Source organism: Dreissena polymorpha, chromosome 1, assembly GCF_020536995.1.
Source record: "Dreissena polymorpha isolate Duluth1 chromosome 1, UMN_Dpol_1.0, whole genome shotgun sequence".
Classification (NCBI taxonomy): Eukaryota; Metazoa; Mollusca; class Bivalvia; order Myida; family Dreissenidae; genus Dreissena; species Dreissena polymorpha.
In genome coordinates, this window is record NC_068355.1 from 152,293,352 (window position 1) to 152,308,728 (window position 15,377).

The 15,377-nt window shown below is 33.3% G+C and overlaps 1 protein-coding gene across 3 annotated transcripts in view; it reads right to left on the reverse strand.

Annotated features, from left to right (window-relative positions):
• Positions 1–997: 997 nt before the first annotated feature.
• The window catches only part of LOC127856402 (protein GUCD1-like), a 32,129-nt gene continuing 17,749 nt past the window's right edge, over positions 998–15,377 (reverse strand). For all 3 annotated transcript variants that reach the window (XM_052392605.1, XM_052392597.1, XM_052392613.1), the window contains 4 exons: positions 13,557–13,668; positions 8,443–8,491; positions 6,822–6,896; positions 998–5,477 (listed from right to left, as the gene is read on the reverse strand). In XM_052392605.1, coding sequence (XP_052248565.1) covers positions 5,380–5,477; positions 6,822–6,896; positions 8,443–8,491; positions 13,557–13,668 — 334 coding nt within the window. In that variant the 3' untranslated portion in view covers positions 998–5,379. The remainder of the gene's footprint in view (positions 5,478–6,821; positions 6,897–8,442; positions 8,492–13,556; positions 13,669–15,377) is intronic.

A 15,377-nucleotide genomic window follows, 5' to 3' on the forward strand; every position in this document is an offset into this window, starting at 1 on the left:
CAAAAGGCCTTTAGGTTTAAGTTTATTTTCTTTGGTATTAAACGTTTAATTTAATCACTTAAGTCAGTCATGAGCAAATTGTTTAGCAAATTATCTTAAACTTCTATGAAAATGTGTAATCAAAAGTTGTAAAAAAGCTCATGACAAATTCCATAACAGAGTTACCTTAATTTGCTAATGTTTAGTTTAAAATGGTGAGTTTAGTTAAAAATAATCCGCTCTGACGACGGGTTTATTTGAAACCTACAAGCCTGACATTTTCATATAAAAGTCGAGCTAAATTCCATTTCGATACGCAAAGCTCTTTAAAATGGACAAAATACACTGCGATTGTTAATTTTGCAATTCATCGCTGATTTATTCTCGAAAGGTCATGACATTACTGCCTAAGAGATTTGCATCGTGGGTATTTGAAAGTTTATGAGGTCCTTTCAGAGTCCGAGGCTACATTATTCGTGGAACCGGAATAGTTCCCGGCACTCCTACCTTACTAGATTATTAATAAATTTACTCGAACCACGAAAGATGCAACGAATTTTTAATTAAGGCTGCAATTTCCAGCTAGTTCTTTGATGCGGAAAGATTTTTCAATTTTGAAACGGTTTTGTGTTGTAGAACCCGGAGGAAACCCCACCTGTCCAGTATGGTGACCACCAACCAAACTCACATGTTGCAGGGATCGGACCAGGGATCGCAGTGTACCAACCACTGCGCTATCGAGACTGCCTACCGCTTTTCATCTTCCCTCAACTGAACATTGCTGCGATGTGGATATGTGAATCCAACGGTAACCACTGTAATTTAAGAACACTGCTAATGGCTGAGAAGATAGACGTGATTCGATTTAATGGCGGGCTATCAGCAAATCCTTAAGAGAAAATCATGACTCATGAGAGGAAAGTCGCACCATAAATACAGCACCTAACGTAATATACGGGAATAAATGAGAATTAAGTGTTTGCCTGAGTAGGACATAAAGCACAATAATAACCATATGTTGACAGTAATTGTTTGCAATTTATTATTATTATTGAATAAAAACGGAAAACACATGTTTGCATTGCTAAGTAGAACATTGCTCTGAAATAAGTGGAATTAATTATTCAAGCAAGCAATACATGGAAATAAGTCACACAAAAAAAGAAAATCAAATATCAATAACAATATTAAGACATTTTTAATACATATAATGTGTTATTTGTTTAAATTAATAGACAAAGATTGCATTATTTTTCGCACGATATGATTATTTTAACTGATGAGAGATCTTTTATCAATATTAGAGGTGAATAGATGAAATTTTCGTATTGAAAACTAAAAAGCATAATAACCATGCAATAACAAGGGCATGCAGTTAGCATTCACTTAGGTATTGGCTATAATAAAACTATAAATAATAAATAATCAATATACATTCTCGAAAAAAAACACATGCACCGGTACAACTGGCAATTTACAGGAGCAAACATTCTGACAAAAATAATTAAAGAAGTTGACGTTATTAGATACACTGATATTTATCAAGACAAATAATTGCACAATTGTAAATACATAAAACCAATTTGGGCATAATATTCAACAATGTTCACGCATTGAAATGTACCACATCAACATATTGTACTAATGGCAGCTTCAATCGGGATTATGGGTGTATATTTAAAATTCACCATCACAATTGAATGGGGAAAATACAAACATAAGAGAACGTAAGATAACATTTAATAACAAATATACACATCTAGTATTTCAGTTAAAAGAGATGATATTAAAGGTTTGTGGATTTTCAATTTTAAACAAGAACCTTTTTTACATGATAGAAGGTGCATTGTTTCCAGGAACATAAAAATAACATGATTTGTCATGATTTTGCCAATTGCCTCACTAAGTATACCTTTTCTCATGGTAAACTAAACGTTTGAACGTCAATATGTCTATTCATAACACATTGCCGAAATATCATACATGAAAGTACAAAAATAAATATCTGTACAAATATAAGGCTTAGTTTTCCTGAATATATGCATTTTGGTCCCAATGCCATGATGAAGAAATCTTCAGCTGGATCCATATTTTGAAGTCAAAATGGAACAAATGAATTTTAATTCGACAGTGTATGTGTACAACAGGCCCAGATAAACGTTTCATTCCAATAACATATTAACATCAACATGTTTATGAAAGAAGCTGACATATTAAGCCAAACACAGAAAATAAAAAAGTACACACACATACAAATTAAATATTGGCTTTTATATTTCAAGAATCAAGTACAGCAGCAATAGAAATCAACACTGTTTGTTGCTAAAAACAAATAAACTAGACAGTTGAAAGGGCAGATTTATTCCATGCCTTAATCATTTTAACTATTTAGTGTGACCTTGAACTTAAAGTGGGGTGCTGCTTCATGTTTTGGATATTGCATCAATATTACAAACATTAAATTCAAGTTTCATTAAGACCTGTTAAAGGGCACATGATATAAAGAAGAGACTGAAAGATACAGGGTTAGACATTCAATCATCAAGAGTGACCCTAAGGCCACTCCAAATTGATGTGTTGGTCGTCGGATTTGCCGCACCTATTTTTTCAAAATGGAATAAAAATATATAAAAATTTACCGCTCACACTCATTTTTGTGTCTTTCTGTAACCATAGCGCATGTTTTTTTTAATTTGTGAAAAAAAGAAAAAAAACAATATAGCAGAAAGAATTTTGACGCTGAATATGAATGCCAAATATAGTGTTTCTGCTTCGTTCTGTGACTTATTTGAATGTGTTTGTTCACGTTCGAACATGCAACTATCAGCAGATACCATTGAAGCATGCTCAATTTAACAACATAGGGAAACATGACGTAAGTTTTGTATGCATTTTCTTCATTAAATGGGCATATGGACAGGACGGTATTGTCCTATATGTAGGCAAATTTTTCCTATAACAAATTTTTAAGTGAACAAAAAATAAACATACAATTATTAAAGGCTGGTTTTAAAAGAGTCATAGGGACAATGTTTTAGAAGTATTAAAATACATGGTTGACAGAACACGCTTTACAGCTTAGAGCTAGGTACGTGTATTTTAGAAACATCAAAACAGTTTTTTTGTAATGTATATAATTTATTTCAGAAAAAATATAATACCGTACTAGCCATCGATATGCCCGTTTTAAAATAAGGTATCGAAAATGGTTTATATGCATGGCCTTTGTCCAACTGTCTGTCATCATTTTGATGATTGTCCTTCTTCAAGTGCTATTGAAACATAGTATACCTTTTCACAGCTTACAACATGGTACATGTATACATTTTCACAGCTGTCACTATTGCAAACCTCGAACAAATATAAGCAGCAGTAGGTAGACATGTGTCCCTCACTTCAATGATATGGTTATATTTCGTGGTCAAAGGTCATATGCAACTTACTCCTATAAATATGAGGTCGATATACATCGACCTCATATTGTTTAACGTCAATTTGCTGTAGCATCGTTCCGACATGAAATCATATCGGAAGCTTTGAAGGCTGCAAATTCATATAAAAGCGCAGAATCTTCATGGAAGAGTTAATCAATCAGTTATTCAATACATGTATATAAATATAAACATTGTTTTACTAATTGCATTAAAAGATGTTTAATTAAAACTTACAAGTAATGCTATTCCTAATATGAAAACACTAGCTTGTGTTCTACATTTTAAAGTTTAAGCGCTGAAACCTAATTTTAGTGCATTTTTATTTGAAAAGTATGTAACTCATAGATATATTATTGCTTGTTTGTACAAAGATTCTTTTCTTTGTATAAGAATTGATTTGAATGTAAACTATAGCTGTTTAAACCTGTATCTCTTGTTAATGCAATATTTTTCTATCGAAATGTGATTTTTTTTATTCTTCGCTCTTTGCTTGCTCAAATAATTTCCTGTTTTAAATAAAAAGTTTTTTTGTTTTTTTCGCTCGCCTCTTCAACTTTTTTTTCGAAAAAATCCGTAGACCAACAAATCTATTTGGAGTGGCCTAACCTTTACTAAAAGTGGATGTTGTATACCTGCTGGGCATGGTTTCAATGAGAAAATAAATATTAGAAAAGTTGTACAAAAATATTTAAGTGTATGGGTGACATGAAAACACAAAAAATGGAAGCTGAAAATTTGTCAATGTGTGACCTTGAACTTGAGCTGGTTGGAAAGGCCCATGCCTTCTGCATTTTAAAATGAATGACAAAGTAACAGTCCCAATATGAAGGAACTTCTTCAGATGAGTTTGTGTCTACGGACACACAGACTGACAGGCAGATGTCCATGTTGATTTCAATATGCCATCTCTATTGGGAAACAGATTGTACATTATGTTTCGAAACAGTGACATAGACCCCATGCCACCTTTGGGTAGCACAATATCAATAAAATGTAAGTGTTTTATGGCTAATTCTGCCTTGTAAACTCTTAGTGTAACCAAGACCATTCAATTAGCGAGTAATTTAGAAACAGGTAGTCATAAGATAGATTGATTTCTCAAAATTGTTTTTAAATCCATCAATATATGGGCCATACTCCGCGTAAAGAAGGTTCAACGCAGTGCTTTGTGTTGTCCCAGATTAGCTCCTGCAGTCCACACAGGTTAATCAGGGAACACACTTTCCGCCTAATTTTGATTTTTGCTACGAAGATAATTTCTTGATAAAAAAATATCATAAAAGCGGAAAGTGTCTCTGTGATCAGCCTGTGTGGGCTGCGCAAGCTAATCTGGGATGACACTTTCTGCACATACATTAAACCCTCTTTTTATAGAGCATGACCCATATGTAAAGTTATAAAGGAGACAGGAAAGTTCATGACTTTTGACCTCAAAGAATTACCGTAACCTTTGAGTTAGAGAGGCCAATTTAACAAGTAACACATCAAATGAAGGTGGATATTTGAGCAAAGTTATTTAAAGATACATTAACAAAGATTTAAGTTATGGCTGAGACAAGAAATTTCACAAAGACGGACTGTGCAACTGCTATATGCCACATTCTAAGGAAAGGCATACAAAATCTCAAGGGAGACAACCAGCAGAAATTGCTAAAAATATTCAGAACACAAAACAATTGCTGTCAATATAGTTTAGGATGTCCAAAAACTAAGTGTCATGACAGTAAATAAATTGAGCTAAGCCTATACTAAGGGCAAAAACCTCTGCAATGTGGCTATGTTCTTGAGAAAATGAATCACAAAAATATGCCATTTTAAACTTTGAAAAGTAACATGTATGATGCCAAAAATAGCCGATATTACCCTTGTATAACATAGGATACATAAGTCCTCACCATCAATTTGGTGAAAAACAACAACAAAACAAGAATACCTCTTAACTATCAATGTCTTGATCTAAATATTTCTAAGACACACCATCTTTGTATACAAACAAAATATCTTCATCTGTGCCGTAACTTTTCCTTGCAGCGTCAAATTTCTCCATTAGGCTGCAACACATATCTGAAAGATATTTACACATTTTTTTAACCCATTTAAGCCTAGCGTCTAGAAAAAAGGCCTTTGCAAACAGCGTAGATCCAGATGAGATGCCGCATGATGTGGCGTCTCAACAGGGTCTGCGCTGTTTGCTTAAAGGAATTTCTGTAAGAAATATTCTAAATATAGAAATAAATGTACTAGACATCCCTAATTTTGGAAATAAATTGATCCAATTTAGATGGATATGAGATTCCACTAGGCATAAATGGGTTAATTTGACAACCACCTCAGTTATATGCCAGGTTATGAGAGAATATTATAGGAATATTTTCATACCACACAAGTGTTTTTCCTGAGCTAGGATTACCTGCTTGATTGGTTCAACATTGAACAATTGAAATAATGATTTATAAATAAGTTTATATTCCGACAAACTATCTCTTTTCTGGCATATAGTACACATTGTTAACATGGTACACAAGTAAAGAATGGAACTTAAAGAGTACTGCTACACATATTTGCCTATGTTTGTGATTATATTTACCTTGAAATTGTAAACCATTTAGATGGTTTATGGTATTATCATTAGATTTATACAATGGCTTGTTATGTTAGTTTGTTAACCCTTTGCATGCTGGGAAATTTGTCGTCTGCTAAAATGTTGTCTGCTGAATTTCTAAAATTATTATTTTCTTCGATTTTTTTTCAAAGAATACTATCAGAATAGCAAATAGTTTGGATCCTGATGAGACGCCACGTTCTGTGGCATCTCATCTGGATCCAAACTGTTTGCAAATGCCTTCAAAATTCGATTCCAGCACTGAAAGACTTAATGGGTTTTAATAGTGTTCACTCTTTTCTGAAAATGTAAACTCTCTGCATAATTTATGAAAGTAAATGCACACTATGTATTTGTATAGGTGGGGTCCATTTATATTTAATTTTTTAAATGCATAATGTGTAAGGAAACAGCAAAAGAAAATTAAAATAATTATAATTATTAACACAGCATATCATTCAAAATACATCAAGTTACAGGTATAATAATCCTAATCAGTTTATAGGTCTTAATATTTTGCTGCAACATGTCCTCATGGTTAGCAAATAGCAATAAAAACGAAAATATTACTGAAACATCATTAATTTGATTCTGATATTCTTTGACAGTCTAGGAAACGGGATCAATGTATGCCCTTACTTATTATGGTCTTAACACCAATAATATTTTACAAAGTTTAACTTCTGTGAGTAAAATACGCATGTTATTGTATTCTCAGTGTCTCTGCTCAAGCTGAAATCAAAATGTTCTTGCTTACATGAAATACAAGAGTCTACCTAAGAGTCCACTAATATTCCCATGCATACCTTCATCGTAAGACGGGTTCTTGAAGAAAATTCTCCTCTTCTTCTCATCAATACCGCAAACAACCACAAAATGACCTGATGAAAGTATAAACAAGGGAAAAACTTGTCACAAAACCTGGTTTTCAATTTGAAAAAAAAATCTGATAAAGGGAGACAATTCAAAATGTGCATTGTTACTGATTATTCCTAGTTACCCCCCTTGTGTCAAATTAAATCTTTGTTTAGTCGTGGGGACCTTGACCTTGGAGATATTGACGTAATTTTTTCGCATGACACACCGTCGAATGATTGTGAACAAATGTGCCTAATGATTTTAAAATCTCACCATGACCGACATAGTTATGGCCCGAACAAGCTCGTTCCACCCCCCTGCCAGCCAACATTCGCCAATCTAATAACCAGTTTTTTCCTTCGGAAAACCTGGTTAAAAAATTTCTAACGAACAAATTAATATAATATTATATTAACAAATAAAAAGTTATTGATTAAATATATATATATACATGTATACGTATTATATTAACAAATAAAAAGTTATTGATTATTTTTTAATGAATTTAAGCTGATTGTTGAACATGACATGTAACATGGCATTATTTTTATGACAATTGAATCAATTTAGCATGGAAATAAATAGAGGATATTTGTTGGATTCGATGGAATATCGTTTTTATTTCACGAGTGATCATATACAATAATATTTTCACGAGTGGCGCAGCCACGTGTGAAAATATGTATTGTTTATGATCACGAGTGAATTAAAATCGATATTCCATCGATTCCAACAAATTTTCTTTTTATTTTATGCTTTTTGCACCGTTTATATACATTGTAAAAGAGTTTAACTGGATAATGTCGCTAGATTTATGACGTCATTTCGTCGAAAAAATGACGTCATTTCACAGTAAAACAGTGAAAAATATCGTTATTTTTCACTGTTATTTTTCACTGTTTCAAACAGTGAAATACCAGTTTTATTTCACTGATATTTCTCTATAAACCACCGGAAAGCATAAAATAATTGTATTTATTATGTGAACACCAATTTCTCATATCATCATATTTCCAAACAACAAAATGTGACCTTTTTGGTGAAGAAATTCTGGCTTCATGCACTATTGAAAAAAGTATATGTCAATGGATTAAAGAAAACCTGGATACATTTGTTAGGTATATGGATCTTTGCATGCTTCATTTCACAAAGAGATTCTTGACTGTTTTATTTTATTTTGTAAGTGCAGAATAAACAAGCGATGTGTTTTTCAAAAACACATTGCCCCCTATTGCGCCGCTTTGAAATAAAATTTCAATATATCATTTGGCAGGTTTAGAAATTATCTCCCTTTTAAAGCTTATTACTTCCCTTTGATTTGTGTTTTAGACCTTTAACCTTGAAGGATTACCTTGACTTTTAACCACTCAAAATGTGCAGCTCCATGAGATACACATGCATGCCAAATCAAGTTGCTATCTTCAATAATGCAAAAGTTATCGCAAAACTTTAACCAAGGTTGAAGTTTTGGGATGCACACAATGAATGAATGAATGACAGACAGGCCAAAAACAATATACCCCCAATCTTTCGATCCGGGGGCATAAAAAGAGAACTCTGTGGGCCTACCTTGATAACTACGGCAGCAACTTGAGGAAATACAGGGAAAACAGCAGGACTGCAAAACAATCGAACATTGCATCAGGATACATGAATCCGCATTGAGCACAAATGAGCCGCTATTGCTTGATTGCTTACTTGTGCAATATTTCAGGAAAGCTTTTTTAATATATCTTGAAATGTTAGCTTTTTTAATATATCTTGAAATGTTAGCTTTTTTAATATATCTTAAAATGTTAGTCTATAAATGTTTGGACAACATAATGATCAGGACAAAGTTATTGGGTTCATGCCTAGATCTGACCCTGTTCATGCCTAGATCTGACCCTGTTTTGTGATGGGTTTATGCCTAGATCTGACCCTGTTTTGTGACCTACTTTCAATTTAAATTTATGGACAGCATCTTGGAACTAGAACAAACTAGAACTGTGTCATAAGGTACGGTCCTGTGACTGTTTTGACAGCAATTATATGACTAGAACACAGAAACTAAAAAAACTAAAACAGCTACGAACAATTTAAAATTATCAAGAAGGTAAACAAATATATACAAAGGGGGTTTAATGCATGCGCATAAAGTGTTGTCCAAGATTAGCCTGTGCAGTCCACACAGGCTAATCAGAGACGACACTTTCCCCCTTAACTGGATCTTTTTTTTATCTTTTTTTTTTATATTCATTTTAAAGAATATTTTGTATACATACATGTACATGTATTTCAATTGCAGACAATGGTTCTAACAGAGTATAAAGAAAATATGCCTTATAATTCTTTTAGACCTTGGTTGTATAATTTCTATCATAGACAACAGTATGTGTTCTGTTATATATAATCAATGTTGTTATAAGTTTTAAAAGCGGAAAAACAATAGTAGAAGGAATATAAGAAAATGATAAGCTAACATAAAGTGAAAGGTATATAAGTGGACAAGCTTTTGAAAATTTAATTTGATTCCATTGTTGTTCAAAAATATGCAATGTATCATTACTGATGGCTATTTCTTTCTCAATCTGAATCTTTAGTTTTAGGCTATGCATAAAACAATTAAAATGTATGGTATTTGTTTTCTGTATTTCATGTTAAAGATAAAATATTTCATTAATATAAGGATAAAATTCACAACATTATTACCGTCTATTGATTTTAGTGTGTTAATTCCAAAACTAACATTTAAGGAGGATATTTTAACGTTAAGTTGTTGTTGGCCAAGAAAGGATGTCAACTGATTCCAGATAGGTTGGATGTATTTGCACTCCCAAAACAGATGTTCTATAGTTTCGATATTTTCACCGCAGAAATCACATAAATTAGAATTGCATAATTTGCATTTAAAAAGATATTTATTGGTCGCGATTATGCGATTTATGTATTTGAACTGAAAGTTTCTAAATGTGATGTTGATTGTTGTTTTGTAAGACATAAGAAATATTTCTTTCCAGTTCAATTCATGCTCTTGGAATATATTTTGCCATTTTATCTGGGATTTGGATGGTTCGTTTATGATATTATTTATTTGTTTTCTGTATAATAGTTTGTTTAGTTTTTGTTTTGTTGTGAGTTTTTCGAGAAATGTGGTTCTAATACTTTGCATGTTGTTTGTGTTTATTAAAGATTTTATATGTGATGGAAAACTTTTTATTAGCGAGTAATACATCAGGAAGTCTGTTGCAGGGATTTCATACAAGTAGCATATATTATCAAAGGAATAAAAATCGTTTATTTGGTAATCAAATAATTGATCTACGTATTTAATGCTCTTTTCAAAGCAGTCTTTATATAAAAAAAAACTATTATTTACGTTTATGCTTTTATTATTCCATAAAATTGTTTTATCACTGCTTTTTTTCTAAAATATTTGTGACTTGACTCCATGCTGAAAGTATATTAGATATAAATATATTTGTTTTTGCGATGTCAAGTATTATAGACTCGCTAATGTTACATTCAAAAATTAAAGAGCCACCATATTTGGCTAGTGTTTTTTGACAAAACAATGCCCATTGACACTTATTTGAGGCATACATGCCATACGTCCCGGATTGTCCGGGACAGTCCCGGAAATGAAGAACTTGTCCCGCTGTCCCGGAAATCTGTTAAATGTCCCGGAATTTACAAAATCCATATATACATGTACCTTATCTTAGGCTTAACTGCACCTCGAATCTGTGTATATCTGCAGCGTCTCCATGACAATGCCTACCCGAATAGGCAGACTACGCTACGTGTCAAAATCGATCAATTTACAGGGGTCCTGTTATCATATCGATTGTCTCACGTTCGCGGTCAAACCGAAAAGGCGGCATTGTTTAATGTGGTTGTTAATTGACTTTAATCTACAACGTCATTATTTCCCGCTGCGTAAGGGCAAAGGATAGTTGTTCACACATCTAAAGTCCAACATCGCTGAGTAAAAAATTAAAAAGCAGTATGTATTGTGAATTGATTTGAGTTGACGATCTAACGGTACTGTATTGTTGTATTTTTTTATTATATAAATGTTATAAATGAATAAAGGCGTATCAACAACTACGCGTTACACACCGGTCTTAATAACAATAACGCAGTGACGTCACCATCTATGTTTAGAACGCTTACACTGAAAACACGTGGCTTGTATCTAGTAACGGAAGTAGTAATGTTAAATTTGACGTTAACAGATCAAGTGTATTTCGGATAGGCTTTCGAACTTTTGCAATTAACGATGCGAAACAAAAAAAAAACCTACCAAAAATGCATATGTCTATAAATATCGCTACATTTTATACATGTCCCGGAAAATCGGCAAAAGTCCCGGACAATTTAACTCAATGTCCCGGAATTGGTCTGAAAAATTATGGCATGTATGTTTGTGATATCTAATATACGTTTAACCCAACTGGATTTGATTGAATCTATGAAAGAATAGATGTCAGTCAGTTGGAGACCTCCAAGCTCTACAGGTTGTATTAATTGTATTCAATTTATTTTGTCTGGTTTGCCATCCCATAAGAAGTCAAAAATAGATGTTTTAATATCATTAATGATTGTATTATCTGGGTTTGGAAGAACAGTTAGTACATATATTAATTTTGGTAGTGCAAAGGTTTTTAATACAGTTATTTTTCCAATTAAGGTTAGTTTTCGTTGTGCCATGATTTAAGATAGTTTTTGAATGCTTGTAGTCTGGGTATTATGTTTTTCAATATTGTTTCATTTTCATTGTTTGTGAATGTAATGCCTAACGTTGATGCCTCTTTTGATGTCCAATGGAAGTTCATTTCTGTTTTGAGATGGATGTTTGTATGCCTATAATTACCTACTTTAAGAACAGTGCATTTACTTTTATTTAGTTTTAGTCCTGATACGTTTCCAAACAGGGTAAGTGATTCTATCAAGTTGTTAAAGGAGCTGGGATTATTATTGCAAAAATAAGTTGCCTCATCGGCGAATAATGACCGTTTTATTTCTTCACCTGGTTTAACAACTATACCATTTATATTTGGGTTGGATTGTATATAATGTGATAGGAATTCTATACATATAATAAATAATGACCATGAGAGTGGACATCCCTGTCTTACACATCTTTCGGTATTAAAACTATCAGAGAAGAACCCATTGTTTATAATAAGACTATTTATATCAGTGTAAAAAAGTTTCACCCATTTTATCATATTTTCCCCAAAGTTCATTTTCTCTAAGCATGTGAACATAAAAGAACGGTCGAGTGAGTCAAATGCTTTTTCAAAGTCTGCAAAGAATATAAGACTCTATTTATTTGTGTTATTTTAATAATTCATGCATTCTTGTATGAATCGTACATTTTTTGCCGATATAGCGCCCTTTTATAAATCCATATTGTGAACTTGAAATAATTGAAGGTAATATTTTTTAAATTCTATTTGCTATGCTTTTTGTTGCAATTTTATAGTCGTTGTTTAATAGACTTATAGGGAGCCAGTTTGATAAGGTTTCTAGGTTTTTACCAGGTTTAGGGATAAGTGATATAATACCTTGTTTTTGCAGCACAGTAAGATTTCCATTGTTGAAGGAGTAGTTGAGGGAGTTTGTTAAATATGTTTTAATTTCATTCCAAAATATTTTGTATAATTCAATTGTTAAACCATCTGATCCCGGACTTTTATTATTTTGCATTTCTTGATGAGCTATCCCACATTCATATTCGGTAAGGAGTCCTTCACATGATTGTTTTTTGTTATCATTTAGAGTTGATTGAGGAGTAGTGAAAATCGTGTTGGTTGAGTTTCGCTTTTGTTTATAGAGGTTTTCAAAAAATAATCGTTGTTCTTCAAGAATTTGTGTTCTGTTGGTTACTTCAATGTCGTTTACGACATGTTTGTGAATGGTTTTTTGTTTACTTTTACGTTTTTCGATGTTTGCAAAATATTTAGTATTTTTTTCATTGTGTTCTACGTGTTTTGCTCTTGCCCTTAGGATTATTTCATTAAGATGTTCATGATAAATCTCTTCTAATACTTGTTTTTTTGAAAGGATTTCACTTTCAATAATGGCTTTGTTGATTGTGTTTGTATTATGTAGTTGTCTTTGTAATGTTTCTATATCATGTAGTGTTTTTTCTTCAACTTTGCGTGTTTCTTTTTGTTTAAATGATGTGTATCTTATTGTTATGTTGCTTACGTTGCGTTGCGGACTGCACAGGCTAATCTGGGATGGCACTTTAAACACATGCATTAAACCCCTTTTTTCACAGAGCATGGACCATGCCTAAATTCAGGCTCTTCTCCTTACACTAAGCCTCGGTAGTATAAAGAATATGAACAATTTTAAGTGATTTGTATAACAAAACAAGATATGTGTTTGTCAGAAACACGATGTCCCCTTCTGCGCCGCTTTGAAGCTATATATTTGCCCTTTGACCTTGAAGGATGACCTTGACCTTTCACCACTGAAAATGTGCAGCTCCATGAGATACACATGCATGCCAAATATGAAGTTGCTATCTTCAATATTGCAAAAGTTATGGCAAAAGTTAAAGCAAACAAACACACAAACCAACCAACAGACAGGGCAAAAACAATATGTCCCCCACTATAGTGGTGGGGGACATAAAAATAATATTGTACTGTTGATGAATATATCAAGCATTCATGCACTGAGATCACCTTGCAGTGTCGTCGGTCACACCAGATGCACTCGAGATGACTCCAGTCCACCAGAACTATTGCAACGTGGCCCGCTCTAACGCTGGAGATGATCTCGTCTATACCAACTGACCTGTAAAGCAAGTTATTCTTTGAGTCAGGCTAAGTAAAAAGGGACAAGGTCAGCAAATTTCCTTTTTTTAGATGACTTGCCAAACACAAATATAATATTTGGAATAATCTGAACTAATTATAATGGCAAGAACAAAAGATTGAGAGAAAAAAGGCTTCACTTGGATTCAAACCAGGTTCATTTGGGGGGAATTCTAATTTGCGAACACTTCCATTCAGCCAAAAATGTTAGGCTTTATAACTTGACAGCGTTAGTTTAAACAGACTGCGGACTGCACAGGCTAATCTGGGACTACTCTTTACACACAATTTGTCACATGAATTAAACACCCTTTTACAGTCAGTAAAGAGGGACTCGCAAATATCAATAGTCACCATAGAGTATTTTTATGTGTTTTGTCTTGCACACAGCATAATGGGTGCCAACGGTCGGTTGCGGGGGCAGTTTTGAATAAATGAAAGCTTGTCAGTTGTTTTTTTAAGAAGTCACAGTGACCTTGACCTTTGACCTAGTGACCCAAAAATGGGTATGGTATGTAGAACTCATCAAGGTGCAGCTACATATGAAGTTTCAAAGTTGTAGGTGGAAGCACTTTGATTTTAGAGCCAATGTTAAGGTTTTAGCATGACGCTGGCAGACGGCAGACGACAAGCTGGCTATGACAATACCTTGGGTTTTCTCTGAAAACAGCTGAGCTTATAAATAATAATAAACTATAATAATCATAACAATATCAAATAATCCATTTTGCCTTGCATCTGAACTTTTTTAAAAAAATTGTTGTTATTTATTCTTATTTCTTAAGTTAAGCCTCTATATTTCCAGACAGGGACTATTAATTTTTCGTTACACAGTTAACAGTTCAGAGTGGGAGCATTTAATATGCTTCATGCATGGCAAAAAATGGTAAACAAATATGACACAACATTAATATACTGAGGTGTATTGGCTCATGTCTCAATACAAGAGGGCCTGAAAGGCCCAAAGTCGCTCACCTGAGATTCAAAGGAACTTACATGTTCTGTGCAGCCCAAGATGTCATTAGAACAAAATGTTCTTAACAACTTTCATGACTAGTGAACACCCTGGCAGCCACGTTTTTCAACAGACCAGAACCATTTTTATACACATCCAAGATATCACTTTAACAAATATACTGACAAAGTTTCGTGAAGATGCATACGTCCATATAAAGAAAAATGCCCCGCCCACTGGTGGCCATGTTTTTCAAGCAACTGGAACCATTTTCGCACTTGACCAAGATATCATTGGGACAAATCTTCTGACAAAGTTTCACGATGATTGTACAATAAATATGGCTTCTAGAGTGTTAAAAATGTTTTATTATACATGTAGCTATAAAAGGAAAAATGCCAAGCCCCCTTGGCGGCCATGTTTTCCTACCAACTGGAACCATTTTCGAACTCATCCAAGCTATTATTGGGACAAATCGTCTGACCAAGTTTCATAATGATCGGACAATAAATGTGGCCTCTAGAGTGTAAACAAGGTTTTACTAAAGCAATATATAGCCATATTAGGAAAAATGCCCTGCCCCCTGGTGGCCATGTTTTTAAAGCAACCTAAACCATTTTCGAACTCATCCAAGATTTCATTGGGACAAATCATCTGACCAAGTGTCATGAAGATCAGAAAATAAATGTGTCTTCTAGAGTGTTAACAAGGTTTATCTATAGCCATATAAGGAA